Raw genomic sequence first — 26686 nt, 5'->3', positions numbered from 1 at the left:
CGGATATACACACTGGAAAAACGAATCCAGGTAACAAATCTTACTTTGGGGTAAATTTTAAAAAATGTCTTTGCTCGACTTCATACTATACTCCCCATCAAAAGTTTAGACTCACTAGTGTAAATGTAGCCACTTACTTAAGTCAACTCTTCTAAACTAGATTTTGCAAAATTTTCCATACTAAAGGTACTGTTTACACATGAACTGATGTATTGTAAAACAAAATCGTAACGTTGAAAAGGTTATTGTCATGGGTTAAAAAAATGATAAAACTGAGTGAAAATTGGCGAATTTTTAACAACATTTTACACAACAACACAGCTGTTCACATGCACGATATTTAACGCATGATCTTCGTGAAATTCATCTGCATAAAGTTCGCAGTTGGTTCCCCAAAGTTAATGGAGAAATTCATCTTCGTGTAACCACACATATATGCATTACATATAGTGAGTGCTTTAAGTGAGTCTAAACTTTTGATGGGTAGTATATTAAACCAGCTAGGTAGAGTATATATATGAATATGCTTCCAGTTGTTAAACAATAATCAGTGAAGTAGATAGTTTGACTTACATTTCTCTGAGTTTCTCCAGACCACCTAACGCTGATGGATGAATTTTTGATATGTTGTTGTGAGATAAATAGCTGTAAGCAAAAATACACGCTGGTAAGGACAAAGTTAGTTATCGAATGTACGCTTTGAACTTTCCTTTTTTCAAATGAACCTGAGTAGGTCACACACCGAGATACCACGTTTCATGTTTCAGTTATAAGAAATACATAACACTTTGACATTCAGCGTTGTTACAATCTTGATTAAAATACATATGCATGCCTAAGGAATTCGGAATCAATGTGACCGCCTCCGTGACGTAGTGGACGGAGCGTTTGCTGGGAGAGTGGAAGGTGGGTGGTTCGATTCCCAGCCCGAGTCATACAAAAGGTAGTAACATATGGTACTTGTTGTCGCCCTGCCTGAAGCCTGGCGTTCAGGGATAACCAAAGACCGTTCACCCGGAGTCAGTATAATATGTCTTAGTGGGGTATAATGTTATAGTGTGTCATGGTATCTCAGAGGGTTAGCTCTATTAAACCAAGAAATAATCTTGACTAGAACAAGCAGACGCACACACACACGCACGCACGTACACACGCTACGTCAGTGTAACCATCACAACGTAAATCACACTTCACCTAAAAAAGAATCGTTCTTCAGTTTCGTTTAAATGAAGAATACAAGTAAAGTATACAACAACTATTGATATGCTTACAGATAGGCAAGATTTCGGAGGCTGGCGGTGGTGGCATGCAACTCCCGGATGCCATTGTATCGAGCGTATCTGTGGAAGAAACAGACAGGTAACAGCAATCAAACACACCATCGAAAATCATTACAAGTACATTTGTAGTATGCAACAACATTATAACTCTCTGCGTAACATTAGTAAGTAGTAGAAATGATGATCTTAAATATCTTCAAGAACGCATCATTGTTATAATTTGGCACCATTGAGTGAGTATGGTGTCACGCCGTTTTACCAATATTCCAGCAATATCACGCCGCTTTAGCAATATTCCAGCAATATCACGGTGTTTTAGCAATATTCCAGCAATATCACGGCGTTTTAGCAACATTCCAGCAATATCACGGCGTTTTAGCAACATTCCAGCAATAACGTTGAAACAGACTATAATCCCCGTATGGTGAGAGTGTTAGTAAACTTCGGATGGATGACATGGTCATATCGCCATGACCCAAAAACAGCATTATCCAATTTGTATTGATGCAGTGAAAAGCCCAAGATGACAACATTTCTCAAACACTCAGCTCGACTTATCCATGATGTTAAAAACGAGTTGACATCCTACTTACAGGCCTCTGAGTTTAGGAATCTTGCTAAGTGCCATCACTGGAAGTGCCTGGAAAGCATTCTGCTCCAAATCCCTGGAAAAAAAATCCGTAAAGATTGATGGACTGACTGATCGAGTTGGACGGTCGGTTAATGTCAGTGTGTCAGACGTCCGTCTCTTTATGTATTTAAGCAACACCAGTTGTCCATTTACATGAATCTGGGTATGTTTTGTGAGTGAACACGCAGTAATCTTCACGTCAGACGTTCGTTTACCATCGACATTAGCTGTTGGGTATTTTTTTAAAGAGTCTCTTGCGGGTTTGATGTTTCACGCCAGTTTCAGTAACGTAAGCTTTGTGTTTACACTGAACGTGAACGTGAATGTATAAATAAATTATGTGTCAGTGTTATTCAACAGTGTTGTAATTGTACTTCATAATAGGTCTGTTTGTGTTAAGATTCGGTAAAGGGCAATGGCGTGCTTGTGATTACGTTAGACTGGGAGTCAAGACTCGCCTTGAAACTTCTGGAACAGAAGGAATAATCCAATATAGTCAGGCCCAGAAAGGTGCAATATGTTCCAAGGCAGATTCATAGTATATGTAGAGGGCCATCGAATGCGTCTCTCATTTCACGGTACATCAACACCAGCAACCGCCTAAAGATCACTCTTAACCATGGATTCCAGGCTTGTCTACTTTGGAAGCCTGACCAATGTTGCTTCTGAGTGCATATCGTTATTGCTGTCTTTGTTGCTATAACCATCTTCACGTCAGACATCCGTTTAGTATAACGACAGTAACTGCTGTGTAATTTTTGTTTCGTAAAGAATCTGTCAGGGTTTTAATCTGTTTCACGCCAGTTTCGTGAACGTAAACGTTCTGTGTACACTAGAACGTAAACATGTTTTAAAAAAAATTTGCCAAGGAATTTGTACTGACATTTAATTTGTACTGCCACTGTAATCGAACTGCCATTTTAATTGCCTGGCATAAATTTATATTGATTTGTAACCTAAGTTCATTTCAGAATATATGTGATAAATCTATAATGTTTCAGAATATATGTGATAAATCTATAATATTTCTGTGATGTTTGGTGGGTTAACACTTAATTCTACGTACGGGTTTCTGGTTAATTTACTGTTTCAAACGGGGATGGATGGATAACCAATTAAACACAAAGGAGGTGTTAATCACAAACGTGAACAAGAACAACGTTATTACGCAAGGTGTTTTATTTGTCCACTCTTAGACAACTAAACAAGTATACTTACAAATATTCAAGATTGTGCAGCTGTGAAAACGCCCTCTCGTGGACTGAAGACAAGGAGCAGTTTCTTAGTTTCCTGAAGAATACATTGAGAATACAATGAGAACATGGTATAACAAACACACAGTTCTTACGTTTAGGAATGTAGGCTACCACATTTCAATTTTAATCCCAGAACAAAAACAAACGAAATCCAAAGACGACTGTAACAATGACGTGGGCAGTTGGTCGTATTGTGTTTCAGCATATGTCATGGACTCGAGAAAATGGAAACAGATGACATAAAAAAGCCCAAATCTCTATACGTGAATTATTTATGTACGTAAAAAACATACACGATCAGCTTTAAAGCATGGGTGTTATCATGATTTCACTTAAGCACATGTGCTTAGATGGTTGTGCTCCCTCTTCACTATCAGAAACTATTCATGTTGGCAAATAATTCTGAATCAGTGATGAGCAATGTTTAAATAATGCTTCAACTGGTCAGTAAATGGGAAATCCATCATTCATCTGATGCATGGTGACCCGTGAAGGTTCGGGTTAGAATGAACCTTCAGTAACCCGTGCTTGTCGAAAGAGGCGACTAACAGGATCGGGTGGTCAGGCTCGCTGACTGGGTTGACATATGTCATCGGTTCCCAATTGCGCAGATCGATGCTCATGCTGTTGATCACTGGATTGTCTGGTCCAGACTCGATTATTTACAGACCGCCGCCATATAGCTGGAAAATTGCTGAGTGCGGCGTAAAACTAAACTCACTCACCCACTCTGATGCATGGTTGATGATGTCTCAGCCGTTGCTCACATTAACCCTCACTGATTCATCTACCTTACATTAAAGATGCCACGATTTGAAGCCAGAACACCCTTCACTCAATCACCCGTGTTCTCTGCTGTCTCTCCTGTACTGCTGTCAACCCGTGAAGATCCGTTTAGAATTGGTTTTCAGCAACCTATGCGTGTCGTAAGAAGCGACTAACGGGATCGGTTGGTCAGGCTCGCTGACATGGTTGACACATGTCATCGTATCCCAATTGCGTAGATCGTAGATTGACCACTGGATTGTCTGGTCCAGACTCGATTATTTACAGACCGCCTCTATTTAGCTGAAATATTGCCGTTTACGGCGTTAGCCAACAGCAGAAACTATTTATGCTGATAAAGAATTATGAGAAAATATATATGCCCAGCAATACTCACAGTGTCACAAGATTGTGAAGACCATTGAATATTTTGTGATTTCTAAGTTGGTTTGAGATCGGGTTATTCGACAAATCACTGCAAAATAGAAGCATATTTTACATAACACATTTTCAACGGATAATGAAACATAAAAAGTATATGAGAAAGATTTTAATGACTTTGTATTATTTGTGAAGGGGGGCAATGATGGGGGGCCCGGGATGAATGGGTGTATGAGTTAAACCTGACTCGAAGCCTTTTTCCAATATATCTGACACAAAATATTCATTTTAAAGAAGCAGAGTGGGAATTAGCCGCTGGCCCGCTAGCCCGTGGCGAGTAGAAATCCAGTCGGGCCAGTAAATCTCCACAGTCACTGGCCCTACTGGCTTGTGATTTTTCATGGGGTCTTTCTTTACATATGTCACTCTCTCTGACTACTTAACTTATTATATACATTTAAATCATGCAAGATTATGGCCTGATAAATGATGGTATTTACCTTTTTACCTTTTTATAATATTTTGCTTAGTTTCCATATTCAAATATCGGGCCAGTGAATTATTTTGTGGGCTAGTAACTTTCAGGCATAGCTAGCCCGACTGGCTAGCAAAATTTACAAACTGTTTCGCGCACTGTCAAGAAGTCAGCAGGTCCTCAGCCAAGTTGCCCGTGTTGTACTTACACATCACACTAGTTCATGTATAACGCACGTGGTGTTTACCCGCTGACCTCGGGCAGCCAAGTCAAACAACTTTAAAAGAGTTGCACTGCAGACAAGATATCGATAGGTTAAGAGATGACGTTTCGCATATCGACAAAAAACACCCACATTACATGACGAACAGTGGCCAGTGCTTTTGAAATGTGAGTGCTTAAGTAATGACTCTCCATTGTGTCTGATTCACAACGAAATGAATCTTTTTTTGTGAGTGTTTCTGCGGCCGGAACCGATACACCTTTCATGCTATATACACTAGTTTTATTATAGGTTCAAGTCGTGGTTTTAATGAGATATATATTTTGTTTCATAGGCGAAGACAAACGTGAGTGGGCCGGAATGCTTTTAGAAAATGAGCTAAGATGATAGCATTACCACTGGTCTCATTAGAATCACTGTAAAACAGCTGTACATCCATTTAGATTAAAACGCGTTACCTACAGGCATAGACGTTTCTTTATGTGGTATTTCCAATCAGGCGGAGTATTCCTTTTAGAGAACACTATTTCCATTTTGACAAGTTCTCCTTTCATTATGTTTAATATCTTGAAGTGTGTATAGATTTTCCTCTTTCATAATATATCATACAATATAATCCAGCAAATACGTTTTGATGTGGGTAGCCTAATCGTTAGTTTCACCAAGGTTAGATGAACTTGGTTTGATTCTCAAATTGGTAACGTGCGAGGCTTATTTCTGTTACCCTCCCGCCCAAATATTTCTGGAAACTTGCTAAAAGTGGCGTAAAACCCAACTCGCTCATTCGTATCTTAGAAATAAGGGTCTATTGTGAAATTCTTTGCGTATCTATCTACTTGTACCCTGCTAGAGAGACCACGTACCCTTCCACCCCTATCTCCACCCTACCCCATAACTTAATGTATGTCTCTGTCAACATGTCTATGTTAACATTTCGTTGTCTTCGTTAATATGATTTTATTACATAGAAACCGGGGCGGTGGGGTAGCCTAGTGGTTAAAGCGTTCACTCGTCACGGCGAAGACCTGGGTTCGATTCCCCACGTGGGTACAATGTGTGAAACCCATTTCTGGTGTCCCCCGCCGTAGTATTGCTGGAATATTGCTAAAAGCGGCGTAAAACCCAACTCACTCATCACTACAGAGAAACCGATTTGAACATTCAGATTGACGTATCTCCAATATCTGATTGTACCTGTCGGAACCAACACAGGCGTCTCACCATGATTTTTATTGATGTAGTAATGATGAATGATTGAGCAGGTTCTACCGTTAGGGCAGAATACGCACCTGTTTCACGAACACCAGGTGTCTCATTATCAATGATATATATCAATGATTTTCACCGCTATTTTACGTTTTACGTTGAGCCTGATTGTTAGCGATGACATATATTTATTTAATCTGTACAAAATATTACTGACTAAAAATCAGTTGCAGTCATCACCGCTGTGGCAGCGTTTTACTCATAGAACAGACTGTCGACTTCATATTGGAGGAAATCTCAAAGTAATGTAGATCTTAGACAGTAACTACTTTGATGGAATCTGCTATTATGGGTATGGAATTGAGAGATTATTTGCCAATCAAGGAAAATCCGAACCCTTGATCATCGGATCCCAGCTCGCCTCGGGGACGCAACCCCTATTACTTCAAGATATTTCATTTATCGATCACAGGTTACACACACTAATCATTATTTCTGTCATACCCGGCTGTAACACTGTATAAAGTTACAGTTGGACGCTTTCAAAGCGGGAAACGGGCAAATGGAAATGAGAAACGGGAAATAGGACTGAAGTAGGCCATAGGTAGTAAAAGTGACTTTCTGGATTTCTGAGAACGAAGTGTTTTTAAGTGTACAGATTAAACATTGCTGTATGTACTTACAGTTCTTGCAGTGCTGGTAAATCCGCAAAGGCATTGGAATATATTTTATCCAATCTGTTATTGCTCAAGTCTCTGAAATACATAAAGGGTGACAGTTAAAACCGTATATATTTGACATATTCCAAGACGTGACACATTTCAACTTGCACTTTCTTGGCCTGTGTTGATAGTTGCATTGATGCTACTTGTCTTAAATTGTCACTTGTTTTCCTAAGAAATAATAATTAACACAGACGGCTCACAGTCGAAGAGATCTACACATAACCATGATACAACACAAACATTTAAACACACTGTGTTTTACAACATTCGTTATATTTAGGATTCATACTTTGTATGTTTGAATCGTGGGTTAAATGTTTGGACATCACTCTGGTAAAAAATTCGAAAGAAATGTTTAATAGAACAATTAATTTTAGTGTATTGATATTTGTATTTGAAAAAAAAACCCACGCAATTTTTCTGATTTTCTAAAGATGCTTTTTCTGCATTTCTTTCCACGATCGCACAATCAGTGTAGGAATGACTGATATGTACAATTCATGATAATTCAGCCAACTTGCGTCATCTGGGAGTGGATATCAGTCTGTGGTTAGAGAAGTGAAAATAGCTTTTGAAGCAGGCAAACTATATATTAAAGAATACCTTTTCAAAGTGTCGAGACTTAATGCTTTATTATATCGCGTTTTGTTTTCATTTGCCTAGCGATCACATTTTGAACACCATTTCAGATCATGAATATCACAAATACAGAATCGATACTGCCTAAGTGATCTTGCGGCTAAAACCACCACTGATTGTTTGCTTAAAGTCGCCCTTGGAAACATTTCAACCGTAGGATAGCTGTCTAGCGAATCAGACAACCCAGAGAGTGACAGTATGAGCATTAATCCACGCAATTAGGATACCATGAAATGCAGTCAAGTCATCGAGGCTGAGTATACAATCCATTAAATCGCCTTTTTCGATCAGCATAGGTTTCCCAGCACAGAGACCCGTGAAGATCCGGATTAGACTTGATGATCTTCAGTAACCCATGCTTGTCGTAAAAGGCGACTAACGGGATCAGGTGGTCAGGCTCACTGATTTGGCTGACACATGTTAACGTATCCCAAATGCGTAGATCGATGCTCATGCTGCTGATCACTAGATTGTCTGGTCCAGACTCGATTAAAACTAAACTCACTCACTCATTTCTAGCACATGGACTAATGGAAAGGCATATTTAGGGTTCCTTTGACCTAAAGAATTTAAAAACCTGAAGAAATGAGCTGAAGAACCTATTCTCGAAGTCATCAGAAGCATTCACATAAATGATGACTAAATTGCTCATTAAAACATTAAATATCCATGTAAAGTGAAAATACAACAACACAAAATGTCCAAGTTTTGAGATTTTGAAGAAAGATATTTTAAAAACGTTAACAAATATATGAGTCAAGCTGAGTTTCTTAGAACTACTGAAAAAAAGACACAGCATATTCAACCGTATGGCAAGCAATTCATCTTGGATCACGAATATGCCCTTAGATGTTTCTTTGGAAATGTCAGCTTTTTACACACATACTCCCGGGCAAAAGGAAGTATACATGTTTGATAACGCTTACAAATGAAACAAACGAGATACAGATATTCGTGTTATTCGATGGTCATTTATTAAGTTGATGAGGGTGTCATTTTCGTGTTTAGGCATAACTCTTGCAGTGTTGTGGCGACTGTTTGGGCTAACTAACGTTTTGATAACCTTTGGAATCTTTTTCATCAAATTCTTCCTTCAAGTTTATAGTTTCTTTTGCCTGCAGTTTTGTAGCCGTACTTTGTACTAAGTAGATTCAATTAAATGTCAAACCAAACTTTGTACCAGTATTAATTGTAACATTAATAATTTTCCATTTGGCCAGCATGATCATAATCACACCTTGTCCTTAAGCTGCCGATAGTTGTAGACTTTCACCTATTTACTCTCTGGAAAGTGAAATAGGTCGAACAATGTAACCAGCCACGAGCGTCGAGCATAGCACTTTAGTTTCTCCCGCAGTAATTATATTGGTACTGACGCCATTCCACTTTGCGGCGGTTGTTTGTGAATGGTGTTACTGATAGACCAGCTGACGTTTGTAGTTAGCGTCTTAATTTCAGGACAAACTAACTCGCTCAACATCCCCCGCAATAAATTGAATTATTCCAGTAGTGTCATTAACATTGACACGTCTTCCGAAGATGTGTGTTTGATTGGTTGGTTGGTTGTTGTTTAATATACTCAGCAATATCCCAGCTATATGGCAGCAGTCTGTAAATAATCAAGTCTTGACCAGACAATCCAGTGATCAACAGCATGAGTATCGATCTACGCAATTGGGATACGATGACATGTGTCAACCAAGTCAGCGAGCCTGACCACCCGATCCGTTAGTCACTTCTTGCGACAAGCATGAAGAACAATTCTAACCCGGATCCTCACGGGTCGCGTGTGAAATAGAGGAACAGACTGTGCGTATATGTGTGAGTGGGAGAGTGCGCGTGCACGTGCATGCCTGACTTTTACGAAAACTAAATCTGTTCCCATAAATGCTGTAGAGATAAAATTCGCCCACGTGTGTACTTATTCCTTCCCTCGAATACAAAACCGGATGGTCCCTGAGGCCAGAAGCTGTCTAGAGTCTCCTCCATTAGCTGTCATAAATCTCCTCCATTGACATCCTGCTCATGACATTTAGTGCCCACGTTTTTCATCAAAACGCCGAACGTGGACGATCTGTGTCACATTTGGCGTCCCCTCTAATGTTAGGCAGACACGAAGTTGTGTCATTAGCCTGTTGCTGAAAGAACTTGCGTATGGATGTCTATGTGCGACGCATTAAGAGTCGTAATTGAGTCTTGTCCCAGGCAGACTTACAGAAAAGTCTCGTGTCAGGGTCACCACAACATCTCCTGCACATGTTATAGTTTAGTCATTCACATTTCTAGTTAACTTTTCGTTTATTTGAGAATCTGGCTATGGGGCAGGACGGTTCCGGAATATATCGTATATAACGAAACGTTCACCGGCCACTCTCCACCCGTGACCTACGCCCAGCTTATACTGTAACCTACATTTATTTAATAAATCTAATCTGTTTAAACTTAAACGGATATTTCAATAAAGAAAACAAAACATTAGAAAAACCTCACTAATTTTTAAATGCATTGTCAAATGTTTTGAAATTGTAGACGAATTGTACTATAATAATGATAATAATTTATTTATTTAACTATTGTATTTTTATTTGTATATTATGGTATTATGTACCACCGTGTACCACCGTGGGTGTTTCTTTTAGGGAATAAAATGTCCTGTTCTGTTGAAAAATAAGAAATACCCCGGGAAGAACTTAGTGACGTCATGATCCATTCAGATAGGTTGTCTCCCTTCTCCAGTACTCCCTAGTGATATGATACACGTTATTGTTAGGAGGCAAATTAACCTATACCCACCATTTATAATACACATGTTTAGAAGGTAGATGTACCCGTGAAGAACTGTTAACATATTTAAACTAATTGGATCTAACTGAAAACGCACTGAAGCACTTATCATTAACATAAATAAATATATATATGAATAAATGGTTTCCGGCTTGGGTCATGTGTTAGTCACGTGCACACAACTTGTAGACATCTAAACCAATCGCAGATGATCCATGGATATGTGCAGAGTTCCACAAAGCGATCTGAGCGTTACGACTGACGTTAGTCTATGTTAAGGAACCATAACTTTGGGCAACGCGACATGATCCGAAGGGCCTGCCATACAACATCTACACCGGTACTTACAACGTGTCCAGATTCGTGAAGTTGAGGAAGTCATCGGGGAGAAGAACTGTCAGTTTGTTTCCGGAAAGATTTCTGTAAACAAAACCAAAAATAATGTGTGTGATTGTTCTATAAGTACTATTGACAGTTGATACTGAAGAGTTGTTGGTAACTATCAGCGCCATCTCAATATTGATAACACTAAGTGGGCAAGACTAACAACGCAATCTTAAGAACATCTTTGTACCAAAAGGTCTAGTCTTGTCAGTCGTAAATTAAGAATGACAACACCGAATCTACACTGAAAACGATTCGGAATGATAACACGCGAACACGCAATGATAACACCCGACTGACCAAAAATAAATAAGACTCAATGATAACACATAATCATCAGTGTTACCGAGTGGGCAATGATAACACCTCCAAAGCAATAATAAATATGACCTTACCATGATAACACCAAATCATCAATGTTCGCATAATGTCGACACTGTTAACTCAACACAGCAAAAGGAAGTCCCTTGACAGCAATGTCAGCACAACCTCACCAACGTCAGCAATAATAACACCGACTCAACAAATATTACACCAAGTCAACAATGTGTGTACCACCACAGCAATAAGAACACCGACTCAACAAATATTACACCAAGTCAGCAGTGTGTGTACCACCACAGCAATGAGAACACCGACTCAACAAATATTACACCAAGTCAACAATGTGTGTACCACCACAGCAATGAGAACACCGACTCAACAAATATTACAGCAAGTCAGCAGTGTGTGTACCACCACAGCAATGAGAACACCGACTCAACAAATATTACAGCAAGTCAGCAGTGTGTGTACCACCACAGCAATGAGAACACCGACTCAACAAATATTACACCAAGTCAGCAATGTGTGTACCACCACAGCAATGAGAACACCGACTCAACAAATCAACAAATTACAGCAAGTCAGCGGTGTGTGTACCACCACAGCAATGAGAACACCAACTCAACAAATATAACACCAAGTCAGCAATGTGTGTACCACCACAGCAATGAGAACACCGACTCAACAGATATTACTCCAAGTCAGCAATGTGTGTACCTCCACAGCAATGAGAACACCGACTCAACAAATATTACACCAAGTCAGCAATGTGAGTACCACCACAGCAATGAGAACACCGACTCAACAAATATTACACCAAGTCAGCAATGTGTGTACCACCACAGCAATGAGAACACCGACTCAACAAATATTACACCAAGTCAGCAATGTGTGTACCACCACAGCAATGAGAACACCGACTCAACAAATATTACACCAAGTCAACAATGTGTGTACCACCACAGCAATGAGAACACAGACTCAACAAATATTACACCAAGTCAGCAATGTGTGTACCACCACAGCAATGAGAACACAGACTCAACAAATATTACAGCAAGTCAGCAGTGTGTGTACCTCCACAGCAATGAGAACACCGACTCAACAAATATTACACCAAGTCAACAATGTGTGTACCACCACAGCAATGAGAACACCGACTCAACAAATATTACACCAAGTCAACAATGTGTGTACCACCACAGCAATGAGAACACCGACTCAACAAATATTACACCAAGTCAGCAATGTGTGTACCACCACAGCAATGAGAACACCGACTCAACAAATATTACACCAAGTCAGCAATGTGTGTACCACCACAGCAATGAGAACACCGACTCAACAAATATTACACCAAGTCAACAATGTGTGTACCACCACAGCAATGAGAACACAGACTCAACAAATATTACAGCAAGTCAGCAGTGTGTGTACCACCACAGCAATGAGAACACCGACTCAACAAATATTACACCAAGTCAGCAATGTGTGTACCACCACAGCAATGAGAACACCGACTCAACAAATATTACACCAAGTCAGCAATGTGTGTACCACCACAGCAATGAGAACACCGACTCAACAAATATTACAACAAGTCAGCAGTGTGTGTACCACCACAGCAATGAGAACACCGACTCAACAAATATTACACCAAGTCAGCAATGTGTGTACCTCCACAGCAATGAGAACACCGACTCAACAAATATTACACCAAGTCAGCAATGTGTGTACCACCACAGCAATGAGAACACCGACTCAACAAATATTACACCAAGTCAGCAATGTGTGTACCACCACAGCAATGAGAACACCGACTCAACAAATATTACACCAAGTCAGCAATGTGTGTACCACCACAGCAATGAGAACACCGACTCAACAAATATTACACCAAGTCAGCAATGTGTGTACCACCACAGCAATGAGAACACCGACTCAACAAATATTACACCAAGTCAGCAATGTGTGTACCACCACAGCAATGAGAACACAGACTCAACAAATATTACAGCAAAGTCAGCAGTGTGTGTACCTCCACAGCAATGAGAACACCGACTCAACAAATATTACACCAAGTCAGCAATGTGTGTACCTCCACAGCAATGAGAACACCGACTCAACAAATATTACACCAAGTCAGTAATGTGTGTACCACCACAGCAATGAGATGTGTGTACCACCTCCACAGCAATGAGAACACCGACTCAACAAATATTACAGCAAGTCAGCAGTGTGTGTACCACCACAGCAATGAGAACACCGACTCAACAAATATTACACCAAGTCAGCAATGTGTGTACCACCACAGCAATGAGAACACCGACTCAACAAATATTACACCAAGTCAGCAATGTGTGTACCACCACAGCAATGAGAACACCGACTCAACAAATATTACACCAAGTCAGCAATGTGTGTGTACCACCACAGCAATGAGAACACCGACTCAACAAATATTACACCAAGTCAGCAATGTGTGTACCACCACAGCAATGAGAACACCGACTCAACAAATATTACAACAAGTCAGCAATGTGTGTACCACCACAGCAATGAGAACACCGACTCAACAAATATTACACCAAGTCAGCAATGTGTGTACCACCACAGCAATGAGAACACCGACTCAACAAATATTACACCAAGTCAGCAATGTGTGTACCACCACAGCAATGAGAACACCGACTCAACAAATATTACACCAAGTCAACAATGTGTGTACCACCACAGCAATGAGAACACCGACTCAACAAATATTACACCAAGTCAGCAATGTGTGTACCACCACAGCAATGAGAACACCGACTCAACAAATATTACAGCAAGTCAGCGGTGTGTGTACCACCACAGCAATGAGAACACCGACTCAACAAATATTACAGCAAGTCAGCAAGTCCACAGCAAGCAGGTGTGTACCACCACAGCAATGAGAACACCGACTCAACAAATATTACTCCAAGTCAACAATGTGTGTACCTCCACAGCAATGAGAACACCGACTCAACAAATATTACACCAAGTCAGCAATGTGAGTACCTCCACAGCAATGAGAACACCGACTCAACAAATATGACACCAAGTCAGTAATGTGTGTACCACAACAGCAATGAGAACACCGACTCAACAAATATTACACCAAGTCAACAATGTGTGTACCACCACAGCAATGAGAACACCGACTCAACAAATATTACAGCAAGTCAGCAGTGTGTGTACCACCACAGCAATGAGAACACCGACTCAACAAATATTACAGCAAGTCAGCAGTGCGTGTACCTCCACAGCAATGAGAACACCGACTCAACAAATATTACTCCAAGTCAACAATGTGTGTACCTCCACAGCAATGAGAACACCGACTCAACAAATATTACACCAAGTCAGCAATGTGAGTACCTCCACAGCAATGAGAACACCGACTCAACAAATATGACACCAAGTCAGTAATGTGTGTACCACAACAGCAATGAGAACACCGACTCAACAAATATTACACCAAGTCAACAATGTGTGTACCCCCACAGCGATGAGAACACCAACTCAACAAATATTACACCAAGTCAGTAATGTGTGTACCACCACAGCAATGAGAACACCGACTCAACAAATATTACAGCAAGTCAGCAGTGTGTGTACCACCACAGCAATGAGAACACCGTCTAATAACGTCTGACTTAGTAATGATAGCTTGACACAGCAATAACACCGTATCAGCTTTCATAACACCAACAGTACTGCTAACATTGACGTAGAAATGCTAAAGCCTGACTCAGCATGGATTACACCGACACTGATTTCATAACACCTCAGCAAGGTTAACATCGACACTTCAGTGGGGTAGTCTAATGGTTAGAGCGTCCGCTCACCACGCTGAAGATCAGGGTTCGATTCCCCACACGGGTACAATGTGTGAAACCCATTTCCCTGATATTGCTGGAATATTGCTAAAAAGCGGCGTAAAACCATACTCACTCACTCACCTCCACAATGGTAACACCAACATAGCAATGGTATCACCAACTCAATTTCAACATTAACTAAAGAATGACACTACTAACTTTAAAAAGTTAACAAAGCCTTTCAAACGTGAAAACCACATCATTCGGTTCCCCTATTTCACAGGGACGTCGTAAATTTGATATATCGACAGTTATTGAACATTTATGCTGCTGTAAGACATTAAGTCACTCCAAACAGCTGAGTCCCCTGGTGTGGACGGTTGCTAATATGATATTTATGATTGATGATGATATTTTGATTCATGGATATGGCTATAGTTATGAAACATGGTATTAATCCCAGGAGTATGGGTCAAGACGTTTTGGCATGAATAAAGATATTGTAGACAGTGTTCGTGTCAGTCGGTGAGGCAAGAGAATGAGTGGTATGTCTCACACGAAACCTCCGCGTCAATGACAAATCTGATATGCGATACAAAAATCCGGCATGCCAAACATGGAAAACGACACATTTTTGTTTTACGCCGCACTCAGCAATATTCCAGCTATATGACAGCAGTCTGTTCAAATCGTGTTTGGACCAGACAATCCAGTGATCAACAGCATGAGCATCGATCTACACAGTTGGGAGACGATGACATGTGTTAACTAAGTCAGCGAGCCTGACCACCCGATCCCGTTAGTCACCTCTTACGACAAGCATGGGTTCCTGAAGACCATTTCTAACCCGAATCTTCACAGGTACATATTATATCGAAGTGGTATATATCTCTGTGTATGTCTCCTCCAGTAGACTTTACAAGTATGAATATATACACATCTCCTCGGGTTTCCAACTGACATGCCGTGATGGCGCTGAAATATTGTTCAAGGCCGTTGATGACACTCGCCCACTAGGTCACTCACTCAGTCGTGAGAAAAGTCTAAATTGGGGAACTAACATGATCCGGAATTCCCACGGACTAAAATATGTCACGACTGTCAGGCTATGATATTGAAAGTATTCAAATCTTTGAAGGCCATTTAGACGTGATACACATTAAAGGGTAGAATGTATGCTCGCCAACGTCTGTATCATCAAGAAGTTGACATCCATTAATTCCACCTCACACTTCCTCCATATGTTCTCACATCACCAAACACAGTTAAAACTTTCCGACAGTAATATTTCTTATATAAATTCGTTTCTGAAAAGCTTGATTTCATTTTTAACGTCAAACCTGGTAAGATCTAAAGCTATTCTTCATAGTCTATTTTAATGTTTTTTTGCAATAAAAATCGCAAGTTGACGGAAAACGTGACCAAATAATAATGGAGAGTATGAAACCTCATTTAAACATGTCTAAAAGTGTGGGCAGGAACACGAGGGCGGAGAAGAGAAGTCAAACAGAGTTGGAGATGTTTGGAAATCTATACTGTTTCACAAACAGATTGAATATCCATCACATCTTTCATAGACTGACCGGGATGGGTTAAAACCGGTGTAATTGATTCATTAGTGATATCGCAGAAAGTGAACATTATGTGGAGGGAAATACAGTAGATTGTACAGCACTCTGGTGCCGCCCACAATCCCCGGATGTTACTGCATGGCATGTCTCTATACCTTGGGCTACTCAAGTCGTGATAGGGACAGGAAGGGTTACATTATTTTCAGTCGATCAGGAAAACATGATCAAATATCTGGCTTGTGAAACGGAAACGTCGCCATCAGGTCGTCCTGTTTTTTCTAATGTCATTGCAACAACCATCCTCTGACTTGAAGTATATAGGTTAAGATTTATGTCATTGGAAACATCCTCTGACTTGAAGTATATAGGTTAAGACCTATGTCATTGGAAACATCCTCTGGCATATAATATACTTACGGAAAAAAGAAAGTACACACTTGAATATTTTCTACAAAGCTAACGTTATCAAAAATATTATTTGTCTGAAAGCACTGATCGAAAGCCTGCAAAATTTATAAAAAAATGTTTTTATATAAATTGGATTACTCCACGCGACACAAAACGTTCCACACATGTATTTTGACACATGTAAACACAGCTTAGATTACTGAGTCTTGTGAATTGTGACGTTTTCCGTCTTAAAACTCTAAACTTCTATTTCCACCACTAATGTTAGCAGATTGCTTCAACAGTAAGCCCATGGAGTGCTAATCGGATTCCCTACACTGTGCCTTTCGCTTACTTCACTTTGCATCTGCCGTAAACAGTCGACTTGGTTGCAGATGATGTAAAATGGCGTCGTCCCTGAGCCATCCGTCATCATTTATTTAATAAATCCGTGACCGTTGATCCATCTCATGATTTGTCAACATCAGGATATGTTTTATCAGACAACAAAAGCACATTTCACCGATCGATAACGGATGCGGTTGGGCTTATCTTAGTGGATAGCGATGATGGTACAACCTCATTAAGGATAGCTTAAATATTGTCACCCCTTTTCCAAATACCAAAAGGTGCACTCTATTTCGCGTTTGATCTTTAAGCAAGCGTTTATAAAACAGTATGTCAGTTTTATCACGAGTGAGTGAGTGAGCTAGTGGGCGAGTGTCACCAATGGCCTTGAACAATACAGCGCAATTACGGCATGTCAGTTTGAAACCCGAGGAGATGTGTAAATACACACTTGTAAATTCTACTGGCCATACGGCCATGTATGCCACTATCACATGGACCCGTGAAGGTCCGGGTTAGAGGTGATCTACAGTAAACCCATGCTTGTCGCTAGGAAGACTAACGGGATCAGGTAGTCAGGCTCGCTGACGTGGTTGACACATGTCATCGTTTCCCATTTGCGAAGATCGATGCTCATGCTGTTGATCACTGTATTGACTGGTCCAGACTCAATTATTCACAGACCGCCATATAGCTGGAATATTGCTGAGTGCGGCGTTAAACAAAAACCAACCAACCTGCCAATCAGTATCATATGCGGTTCTCATATGAATTTTGGAAGACGTTTCAGTGTCATTAGGCGAAGATAGAAAGGATTTAGGTGTTTTCAGTAAGGGAAGACATAGACGAAGTAATATGTATTTCCCTGTCGCAGAAATGTTGGCTTTTGGTTCATCTGGAGCTCTGTTGGCTGCAACGACACGTACATCTCCGCTTAACGACTCCATCATCGGCACATAAACATGTTTTCGACTTCACTTTCCTCTGAATATTGCCTTTCCTGAAAATGCGCTCTGCGTCACACACAGAACGCCTGAACACTGGGTCGTGGCACTGGAAACCTATTAGGAACATTTAACACCTCAGACATTCCTAGTGGCACGCGTTTAGCATCATTGAAAGCGCTGACATTAGAACTGTCACTCAGTGTCTAACATTCACAGCACGAGTTCCGTGTTTGATGTGAGTTATAGAGGTGACTGTGGTTGATAGGTTGGTCACCACTCTGGTATTCACCTGTCACATTATTCACTATATGTCACTATCGACGAGCTTATCATGATTAAATATCTAAAACGAACACAATGTCACGGTTATCTGTCTCTAGAAACAGTTACTTGGGTAAATTGGAGTGCCAGAAGGCGATGCTCTGCGAGAGCTGCGTTTACTGTGTATCGGATATTGGAACCAGGAAGAGTGAGTGAGTTTAGTTTTACGCCGCTTTTAGCAATATTCCAGCAACATCATGGCACCAGAAAAGGGCTTCACACATTGTACCCATGTGGGGAAACGAACTCGGGTCTTCAGCGTGACCAGCGAACGCTTTAACCACTAGGCTACCCATCCGCCACCTGTCGTGTAAGGTGACGCAATTGGTTGTGTTGAGTTGCGTCCCTTGCGCATGCCAGAAACCTGTGACTTTGGGTTGGAATCTTGGTTGATTCCCATTATGTTACTGTGTTTGTTTTGCTTCGAGTGTCACCAACGTAGTGGAAGTTTATGACCTGCAAGACTTCGAGCTCCCCTTCCACATAGCGCTGGTCAACCCCCGTGATTTGACTGGAGCCCATCACACTCTCTCATTCACTCTCGTACAGTTCTCTTGGAATGGGAATGTGCAGTTATTGTTTCACGATGACACGAATAATAGTTCCTGTGACATATTGGATTAATTAAAAGATTAATTTTGCAGGGGACTTCTATACTGGGTTCTAATCTGCATCTAAAATAACAAAAGGAAGTCCATCTGGCACAAATAATCCTTTGATAATATAAAAGCACAATGTCAGATATTTATTCGTGACCCACACATTATGTCCCCGAGTTAAACTACTGTTTAACACTGCACTCTATAATATTCCACCTGTATGATTGGCGTCTTCAAGTCTTCGTGGCTGGAACAAAAATCCAGTGATTGATATCATGAACAACGATCGAGTCTCTAGGGGCAGGGTGACACGCCAGCAAAATACGGAAACTGGCAACCAGATCCATTTGAATAACTCTAACGACCAGAATACATTTTTTAACATTAAATATAGAATCCAGACACTATAAGGTAAGATTACATGGTAAATCTAATAATTCTATGCGTACAAAAAAAGAAGAAAAGAAGAAGATTGCATGCCTGACCACCTACGTAAGGTGCCATTGGTAGCAGAAGAAGGTAGCCATGGCAAAGACCGATGGCACTGAATCAATCTGTATTGTAAACTCGGTCACACCTCCACGATCAACCATCGACAAGAGCACCTAGGGCAATCTATCTACAGTGCAAATACCACATTCTGATGCCAATATTATGACGTTCATCTCCCCGGACCATAATATGCCCGGAGTAATTATCATCTTGTCACTATTATCATTAAATGGCAACTCTAGAGTATCGCGCCCTTAAAGATGCCCGGAAGCAGTGTGGCTTTCTGTAGCAATCCCGTATTGTGGGGTCGGAGGGAGTGCTATGGATATAACTCTTCCAGAGCGTATTGATCACGTATATATGAGGCCCAATCTACTCGAGGCCCGAGGAATTCTTCAGATATCAGATATCTTTGAACAGACGCCCAAATATACCATGGTATTTCGGCAAAGGACAAATTAGAAAACAAATTGTCTCTCCTGAGGAAGGATGATTGGAAACAGTGTTCTACTACACATATCGAAAGGATATGTCTGGTAAGTCCCTTTCAGGGCGTATTGTTGACTAACGGGTGCGTGAACAGCCTTATTACGACGGCATCTACAACAACCTCACCGACAAACAAGTCGGGAACGTCTTCAAGGCCATGTTCGATCGCAATCAAAACACATTCACTTCCTCCACTATTGATATCCTGTCCCACACTTTCTTCTCTAACTCTGTACAAAGGGCAATGTCGGTTTCATGGCTTTTACATTAAGTCGGTTTATTTGCTTGATGCCTAACGTCACAGAGAGCAATATTGTACCTACATGACGGCGGTTAGTAAAAGACATTCCAGTGATTGACATCCCGAAAATCAATTTACACCGTTGGTGTATGTACAATGACAAGCAGTAAGACAAATGACCGAGCGTGACCACTCGATCGGTGAAGTTGCCCCGTGTATCAAGCTTAGGAAGTACGGGGCTTAAAGTCTTACCCGGGACCCCAAGGATGATTAAATCAACACAGGTTTGGGAGTTTTCTCTCTTAACCTCGGGAGCCGATGATTTTGGGGTTGAAATCCAGAATGTGCCCGACTAGCTGGGTCTTTATCCTTGATGTTTCAACGCCATTGGCCTTTTATCCAAAATGTTCAAGAACAAACACACACCTGAGACAGTGATATCAGTGCCCCTGCACGACTGACTGACTGACTGAGTTTAGTTTTACGCCGCTTTTAGCAATATTCCAGCAATATCACGGCGGGGGGACACCAGAAATGGGCTTAACACATTGTGCCAATGTGGGGAATCGAACCCGGGTCTTCGGCGTGACGAGCCAACGCTTTAACCACTAGGCTGGAGAGCCACTTAAGGACATAGCTAGAATTCCAATATCAATATTACAAAGTGTTCCGAAATTCCTGAAAATTTGCTAAGTAGCGTAAAACCATTACGCTACCACTCATTTTAAGACACGTGTTCAAGGACTCAGTAAAACTTGTAAAACGTTTTATAGTGGACAGGTGAGTGGCATTTCCAAATATGAACGCCTGGTATCATCAATATATCAGGGTGGTTAATAAAAACAAGCTCGTGATGAATTCTACGATCGACTCTGCGTTTGCCAGATATTTCTTACGGATGTGTAAAGGCTGTGTCGTTATATTTACACGGTGCAATCGTTGGGGCATGACTGTCGTGGCTGGCATCAAATGTGATGACTTTCCCGAAGTGTTGAAGAGACCGCTGGAACTAATGACTACGTGAATGGTGCTTTACAGACCAAGGATCACATTCGCTGCGTTTTATGAAAATGGGTTCCAGTTCCTGAAACAGTCTAAACTGAAGTTTTCCCCATGGTTACAACGCCAGTAACAATTTACACTTAGAAGTGGTGTAGTGGTTAGAGCGTCCGCCCGGAGAGCGGAAGGTCGCGGGTTCGATCCCCGACCGCGTCATACCAAAAAGACGTTAAAATATGGTACTTGTTGGTCCCTGGCTGGCGCTCGGAATTAATGGGTACAACAAGGACTGGTCGGCTCGGAGTCAGTATGATGTGTCATGCTTCACTGCGGCATGGTATCTCAGTGGGCTAGCACTATAAAACCAGCTTCAGTCTGGGCTAGTACAAGCCGCCGCACATACACTTACACACGCATGCACGTCGTCATATGAGCGAAATATTCTCAAGCACGACGTTAAACCCAATCCCACCACCACCACTACTACACGGAGAAATCGTATGGGTATGACTGTCGTGGCTGGCGTCCTGGACCAAATGTGATGAAGTTCCAGATGTGTTGCAGATCAGAGACTGCTGGAACCAATGACTTCTTGTATTGTGCTTGACAGACCAAGGATCACATTCGCGGCGATCTATGAAAAAAGTGTTCCAGTTCCTGAAAGAGTTTAAACTGAAGTTCTTCCTGTGACTACAGCGCCAATAACAATTGCCTCGCTTTGCCCACCCTGACAACACATCTCCAGTTAACGTGGTATAATTTGACGCTTGTGGCTTACCACACATATGCAGGGTCAGTGAAGTGAATCTCTTTACAGCGAGGAGACTTCAGCGTGTGCTAAAACACATTAACATGTCTCCGGCTTAACTTATAGTTATTGCTTCTGATCGTTATGTCCATTCTTTTAATGGTTATGTTGACAGAATAGACTTCTATTCAGCAAATACGACCCGCGAGAGATTACACTTTGAAGTGTAAATGCCCTAGTGTCGTGAAAGGTAAATGTCCAGTCCAATTGTACACCACTGGCTGTTCCTGAAAGCGCTGTTTAGAGCCCCGCGCGTCTGATAAATGCTGTTAGTTGTAAAAACAGACGCGCGGTTACATGAAGACATGCCCGTTATTGGATTTCCAAGATTCACTGTCTCCGATACTCTGGAGGTTCCAGCAAATGTACGACTCAGTTCTTCTCCCAAACATTAACTAATGCAATCAAAGCCATCTTTTCTTTCTATTCACATACGTCTGTAAAGTTGGTCGAACTAATACCACGTGGATTCTCAAGAACTCAAAGGATATGCATGAACATTTACAATCTCAGAAGGGAAGTTTAATTTTGTCAGACAAAGATTTCCTTTTACAACTCTATTCCATAAGACAAATTTAATTACAATCTTCATTCTTGATCCACGGGATATTTGTCACTAAACGTGGATACGAGATGTAGTTAGATTTCTATTCCCAAAGGTCTATTTGTCATAAATGAAAGCAAATGTCATCGTAACTTTTAACGAGAAAACTTTACGTTAAATGCTTGACTTTCTCATGGACAACACCCAATCACGTTTTGAGATAAGACATCTGGGCAAGAAGTAGGCATCGCCAGGAAGACAGACCGTGTTCCCCACCTTCCTGATTTCCTTCTTCATACAGACTTTCAACCTAAGCATCCGGAATACCCAAGATATCAATGTTTCACTGATTCTCAAAGCGCCAGTTCCTTATCAATATCAGCACTTTTCCCAATTCCTTATCAATTTCCCAAACCGTTTCTAAACTATACTTTCCCGTTATGTCAAGCGATATTTAAACAAGTCCGTGGTAATTCACAACTTTTGGAGCGTAATGGAGTAAGCGCTTTCCACATAGATATCAAGGGCCAACATACGACTTCTTTAACCAGTTTTAGTACATTTCCTACCTTTCTGATTTCTTTCTTTATGCATACGGACTTTCAGCCTAAGCCTCCGGAAAACCCAAGATATCAATGGTTCACTGTTTCTCAAAGAGCCAGTCCTTTATCAATTCCAGCACTTTCTACAAACCGTAGGCTATACTTGCCCTTTATGTCAATATTTAAACAATTCCATGGTAATTCACAACTTTTGGAGTATAATGAAATAATATCTTTCCATAAAGAGAGCAAGCCCGACATACGACGTCTTCTTAAAAGTGACCAATATATATAATATTCAAAGCCTCAGTAAAGCTCTTCCAATCTGCTGCATTGGTGTCCATAATGATGCCCGATGCTACTTCTGCTTGTGTTTGCTGAGTGAACAACTGACTTACCTCTGCCTGTGTTTGTGACAAACCAGATTTCAGGGCAACTTTTACAACTGACACTGGTAATAACTACATTTTAACTACATTTACATCTAAATAAACCAAATCGTCACTCGCTATATACACCGGTGACTGGAGATAGACAACATTGCCCCACATAATTTACATGCGATAAAAATACATTTCCACACTATGTGTACACCTGCGACTGTTGATAGACGACATTGTCAAGCAATATTTACAACTTTGACAGTAGATAACACACAGTCATACACATATTAAAAGAACACAGATTGTCCAAGGGGTTTCCCGCAACGAAACCAAGCTGTGTCCAATACAAGCAATCCAATATAAGCAATGTGTTCACTTGTCCATCATATGGCGACAGCAATCATGTAACAGTAAGTGCTAAAAGTTATACTTACACAACCGCTAAATTTGCTTTAACTGTAGCGGATAGAAACCGTAGTCCTTGACGCAGAGAGTGCATCCTCCCGGATTTGATGTGTCTGAAACAAGTGTAGAAAATATCTATAGATTATCATACCTGAGCAAACTGACCCTAAACTTAAACTAACTGATATACCTGAACGTTAAAACCGGCTTCACATGATACCTAAAGAGAAACCGCTCGCTTGATGTCAATGTTATCCGGAGCTAACTGTATCTTCAACGTATGTCTTAACTGTTCAAACTGCGTATATATAATGTACACAAACTACCTAGTTGAGTGGCTAAGGGTTTAGGTAGGAATAGTAAATGTACACTATCCCCAAAAAGAAACGCACAGGCGATTTCCCTTTTTAAAAATCAATTAATTACCTATTGTGTTCAAACAATCGTCAAAATATGTAACAAAAGTGTTGATAACATGATTTTACACAATTGCACAAGTAAAAAATCGATTTTACCTGAAAATGTTGATTTTGATGAGATTTCTTACAAGGATTAAAAAGGCTTCGCCACAACGCAACAGAAATCACCTTCAAGTTGATATTGTGCAGCAAAGAGCATGCACTGTCTGGCAATAAAATCCAGATTACTTTCAGAAATTGGCATTCGTTTTGAAGGAGTTTCAAGGTCAAATCACTACGCCACGTCTTGACTCTGCGACACGGAACTTCGCCATTGAAAGAATGCACGCTGGAGATAACCAATCATTTGTTGCCAGGCGTCTGAATGTTAGTCTGAGCAAGATATATATATATATATATCGTATCCCAGTTGCGTTGATTAATGCTCATGATGTTGATCACTGGATTGTCTGGTTCACACTCGAACATTTACAGATATAACGTCATAGCTTGAAAATTGCTGAGTGCGGCGTAAAACTAAACTTACTCACTAATAAAGATAAGCCAGACTCGATTATTTACAGTTCTAAGATGCCCAGCGGTTAGAACAATCGAAAAAAAAAACCATTATCAGACAATAAAGGTATAGTTTTTTGATGACGTAACAATTGAATGACGTTATCCCGTCACTGCGCCATTCTAGTGTGCCCCCTCGTAATCGAACCATTTTACATTACGTCACAATGTAAGCGATGTCACGATGCATGTCAGTTGTCATCGCCTCGTACGGCCTCCTACAGTAAACTACACCGTTGCATCCCGTTTCTTGGTTTGCTGTTGCTTCACGCAGCTAACATCACTGGTGGAAACATTACGTTTATGTTTTACTACGGTTAAAATGTGTCATTTCGACTCACAAGTTTTCAGCAACACGGTAACGTTCGCAATGTTTACATTCCCACAATGCAATCGTGGAATGTCGCTTGACTACTCAACTTCCTCTGGATGTACTGATCTAAACTTACGTTGGTAGTAGAAATGCAACGTTCATATTGCCCCATATGGTTTACGTTAATGACAGATGTAATTAAAATAATTCAGAGAAGATATTTAATCCGAACGTAAACCGTCATCAAACTGTTATCTTTTGTTTTTTTTCTGGTAACGTTCGTCTTAACGTAGGGGGCAGACACATCAATAGAACAGCGCGCCAGTAAGCCCTGTGCGAGGATTCTTAATTTAGGTCACAGACACCGTCGTTTGTTTTCTGCCTTAAATTAATCGTAATTATCCTTAGAAAGTATTAAATTTGGCATCTTAGAAAAGAAATACAGTTCGCCCTACCACCATGTATAGTGTAATAAAACACACTTTCGCCCTGAACTATTATAACGTTAAAGCACTCGGACGCAAGCGTCCTCGTGCTTTTACTATAATAGTTCAGGGCAAAAGTGTGTTTTATTACACTATACATGGTGGTAGAGCGAAGTGTATAATTTTCTTAAATATAACGTCATATAACTGTAATATTCCAGAGTGCGGCGTTAAACAACAGTCACTCAAACCACTCTTCTCTGTGAAGACAGTTCCAGTAGTTATCGACGATGCTTCCAAAATTCAAATCTGGCATAAACAACTCAAGGTAATATTTCTTCTGTGAATCAATTCCTGTCTTCAAGTAGTTTCCACTATACGTAAAACATTCCCAGAGGCGACCAAATTGTGTGGCTCACCAAATTGTTTGTCATCGTTGAAAAACAATCTATTTTCCCAATGTTTTTTTCAAATTCACTCTAAAATACAATTCACCAATCAGATGATTTGCTGCAGTACAGAAAACATAAGTAGTTACCATTATACATATAGTAGCATCTCCAGAAGCGACAAACTTGAGTGCCTCCTCACAATTTTGTCCATCATTGAAAACCATTTTTGTAATGTTTCACAAAATCGCTTCCAAAATAACTAACCAATCAGATGATCAGAAGGTAAACACATGCAGAGAATAAAGGGATAAGGAATAATATCTACAAAACGTGACCAAGTAATAGCTATTGTAATTAGTACACGAGCACTGGCAAATAACGTTTACTTAACTACCCCTTACCACTGCGAGCCTTTCAATAATACACGATCGGCTGTGTAAAAGGCCGTGGATTCTGGTATTAGGCGGAATTTATTTGCTGAACGGTATCCACAGATAGCTCAACGATTTATCATCCCGACAGGCTGCAGATGGATTTTTATGTGGGAGGCAGTCCGGATGTAGATGGTTGTCCCGTTGATGGAAACCA

General features: G+C 40.6%; 1 protein-coding gene across 1 annotated transcript in view; it reads right to left on the bottom strand.

The window, feature by feature from the left end:
• The window catches only part of LOC124290952 (carboxypeptidase N subunit 2-like), a gene marked incomplete at its 3' end in the record, with an annotated part of 97656 nt that overhangs the window by 13112 nt on the left and 57858 nt on the right, over nucleotides 1-26686 (bottom strand). Inside the window, exons 3-10 of the mRNA XM_046727798.1 lie at nucleotides 24024-24107; nucleotides 10714-10785; nucleotides 6901-6972; nucleotides 4330-4407; nucleotides 3130-3201; nucleotides 1874-1945; nucleotides 1272-1340; nucleotides 574-645 (exon numbers count right to left, since the gene is read on the bottom strand). Of these exons, the coding sequence (XP_046583754.1) occupies nucleotides 574-645; nucleotides 1272-1340; nucleotides 1874-1945; nucleotides 3130-3201; nucleotides 4330-4407; nucleotides 6901-6972; nucleotides 10714-10785; nucleotides 24024-24107 (591 nt within the window). The remainder of the gene's footprint in view (nucleotides 1-573; nucleotides 646-1271; nucleotides 1341-1873; nucleotides 1946-3129; nucleotides 3202-4329; nucleotides 4408-6900; nucleotides 6973-10713; nucleotides 10786-24023; nucleotides 24108-26686) is intronic.

The sequence above is a fragment of the Haliotis rubra genome, unplaced genomic scaffold (genome assembly GCF_003918875.1).
Source record: "Haliotis rubra isolate DU_JTF1 unplaced genomic scaffold, ASM391887v1 Scf479, whole genome shotgun sequence".
NCBI classification, from domain to species: Eukaryota; Metazoa; Mollusca; class Gastropoda; order Lepetellida; family Haliotidae; genus Haliotis; species Haliotis rubra.
Note: the sequence above shows the minus strand (reverse complement) of the source record. Positions and strands in the feature narration are given on the sequence as shown.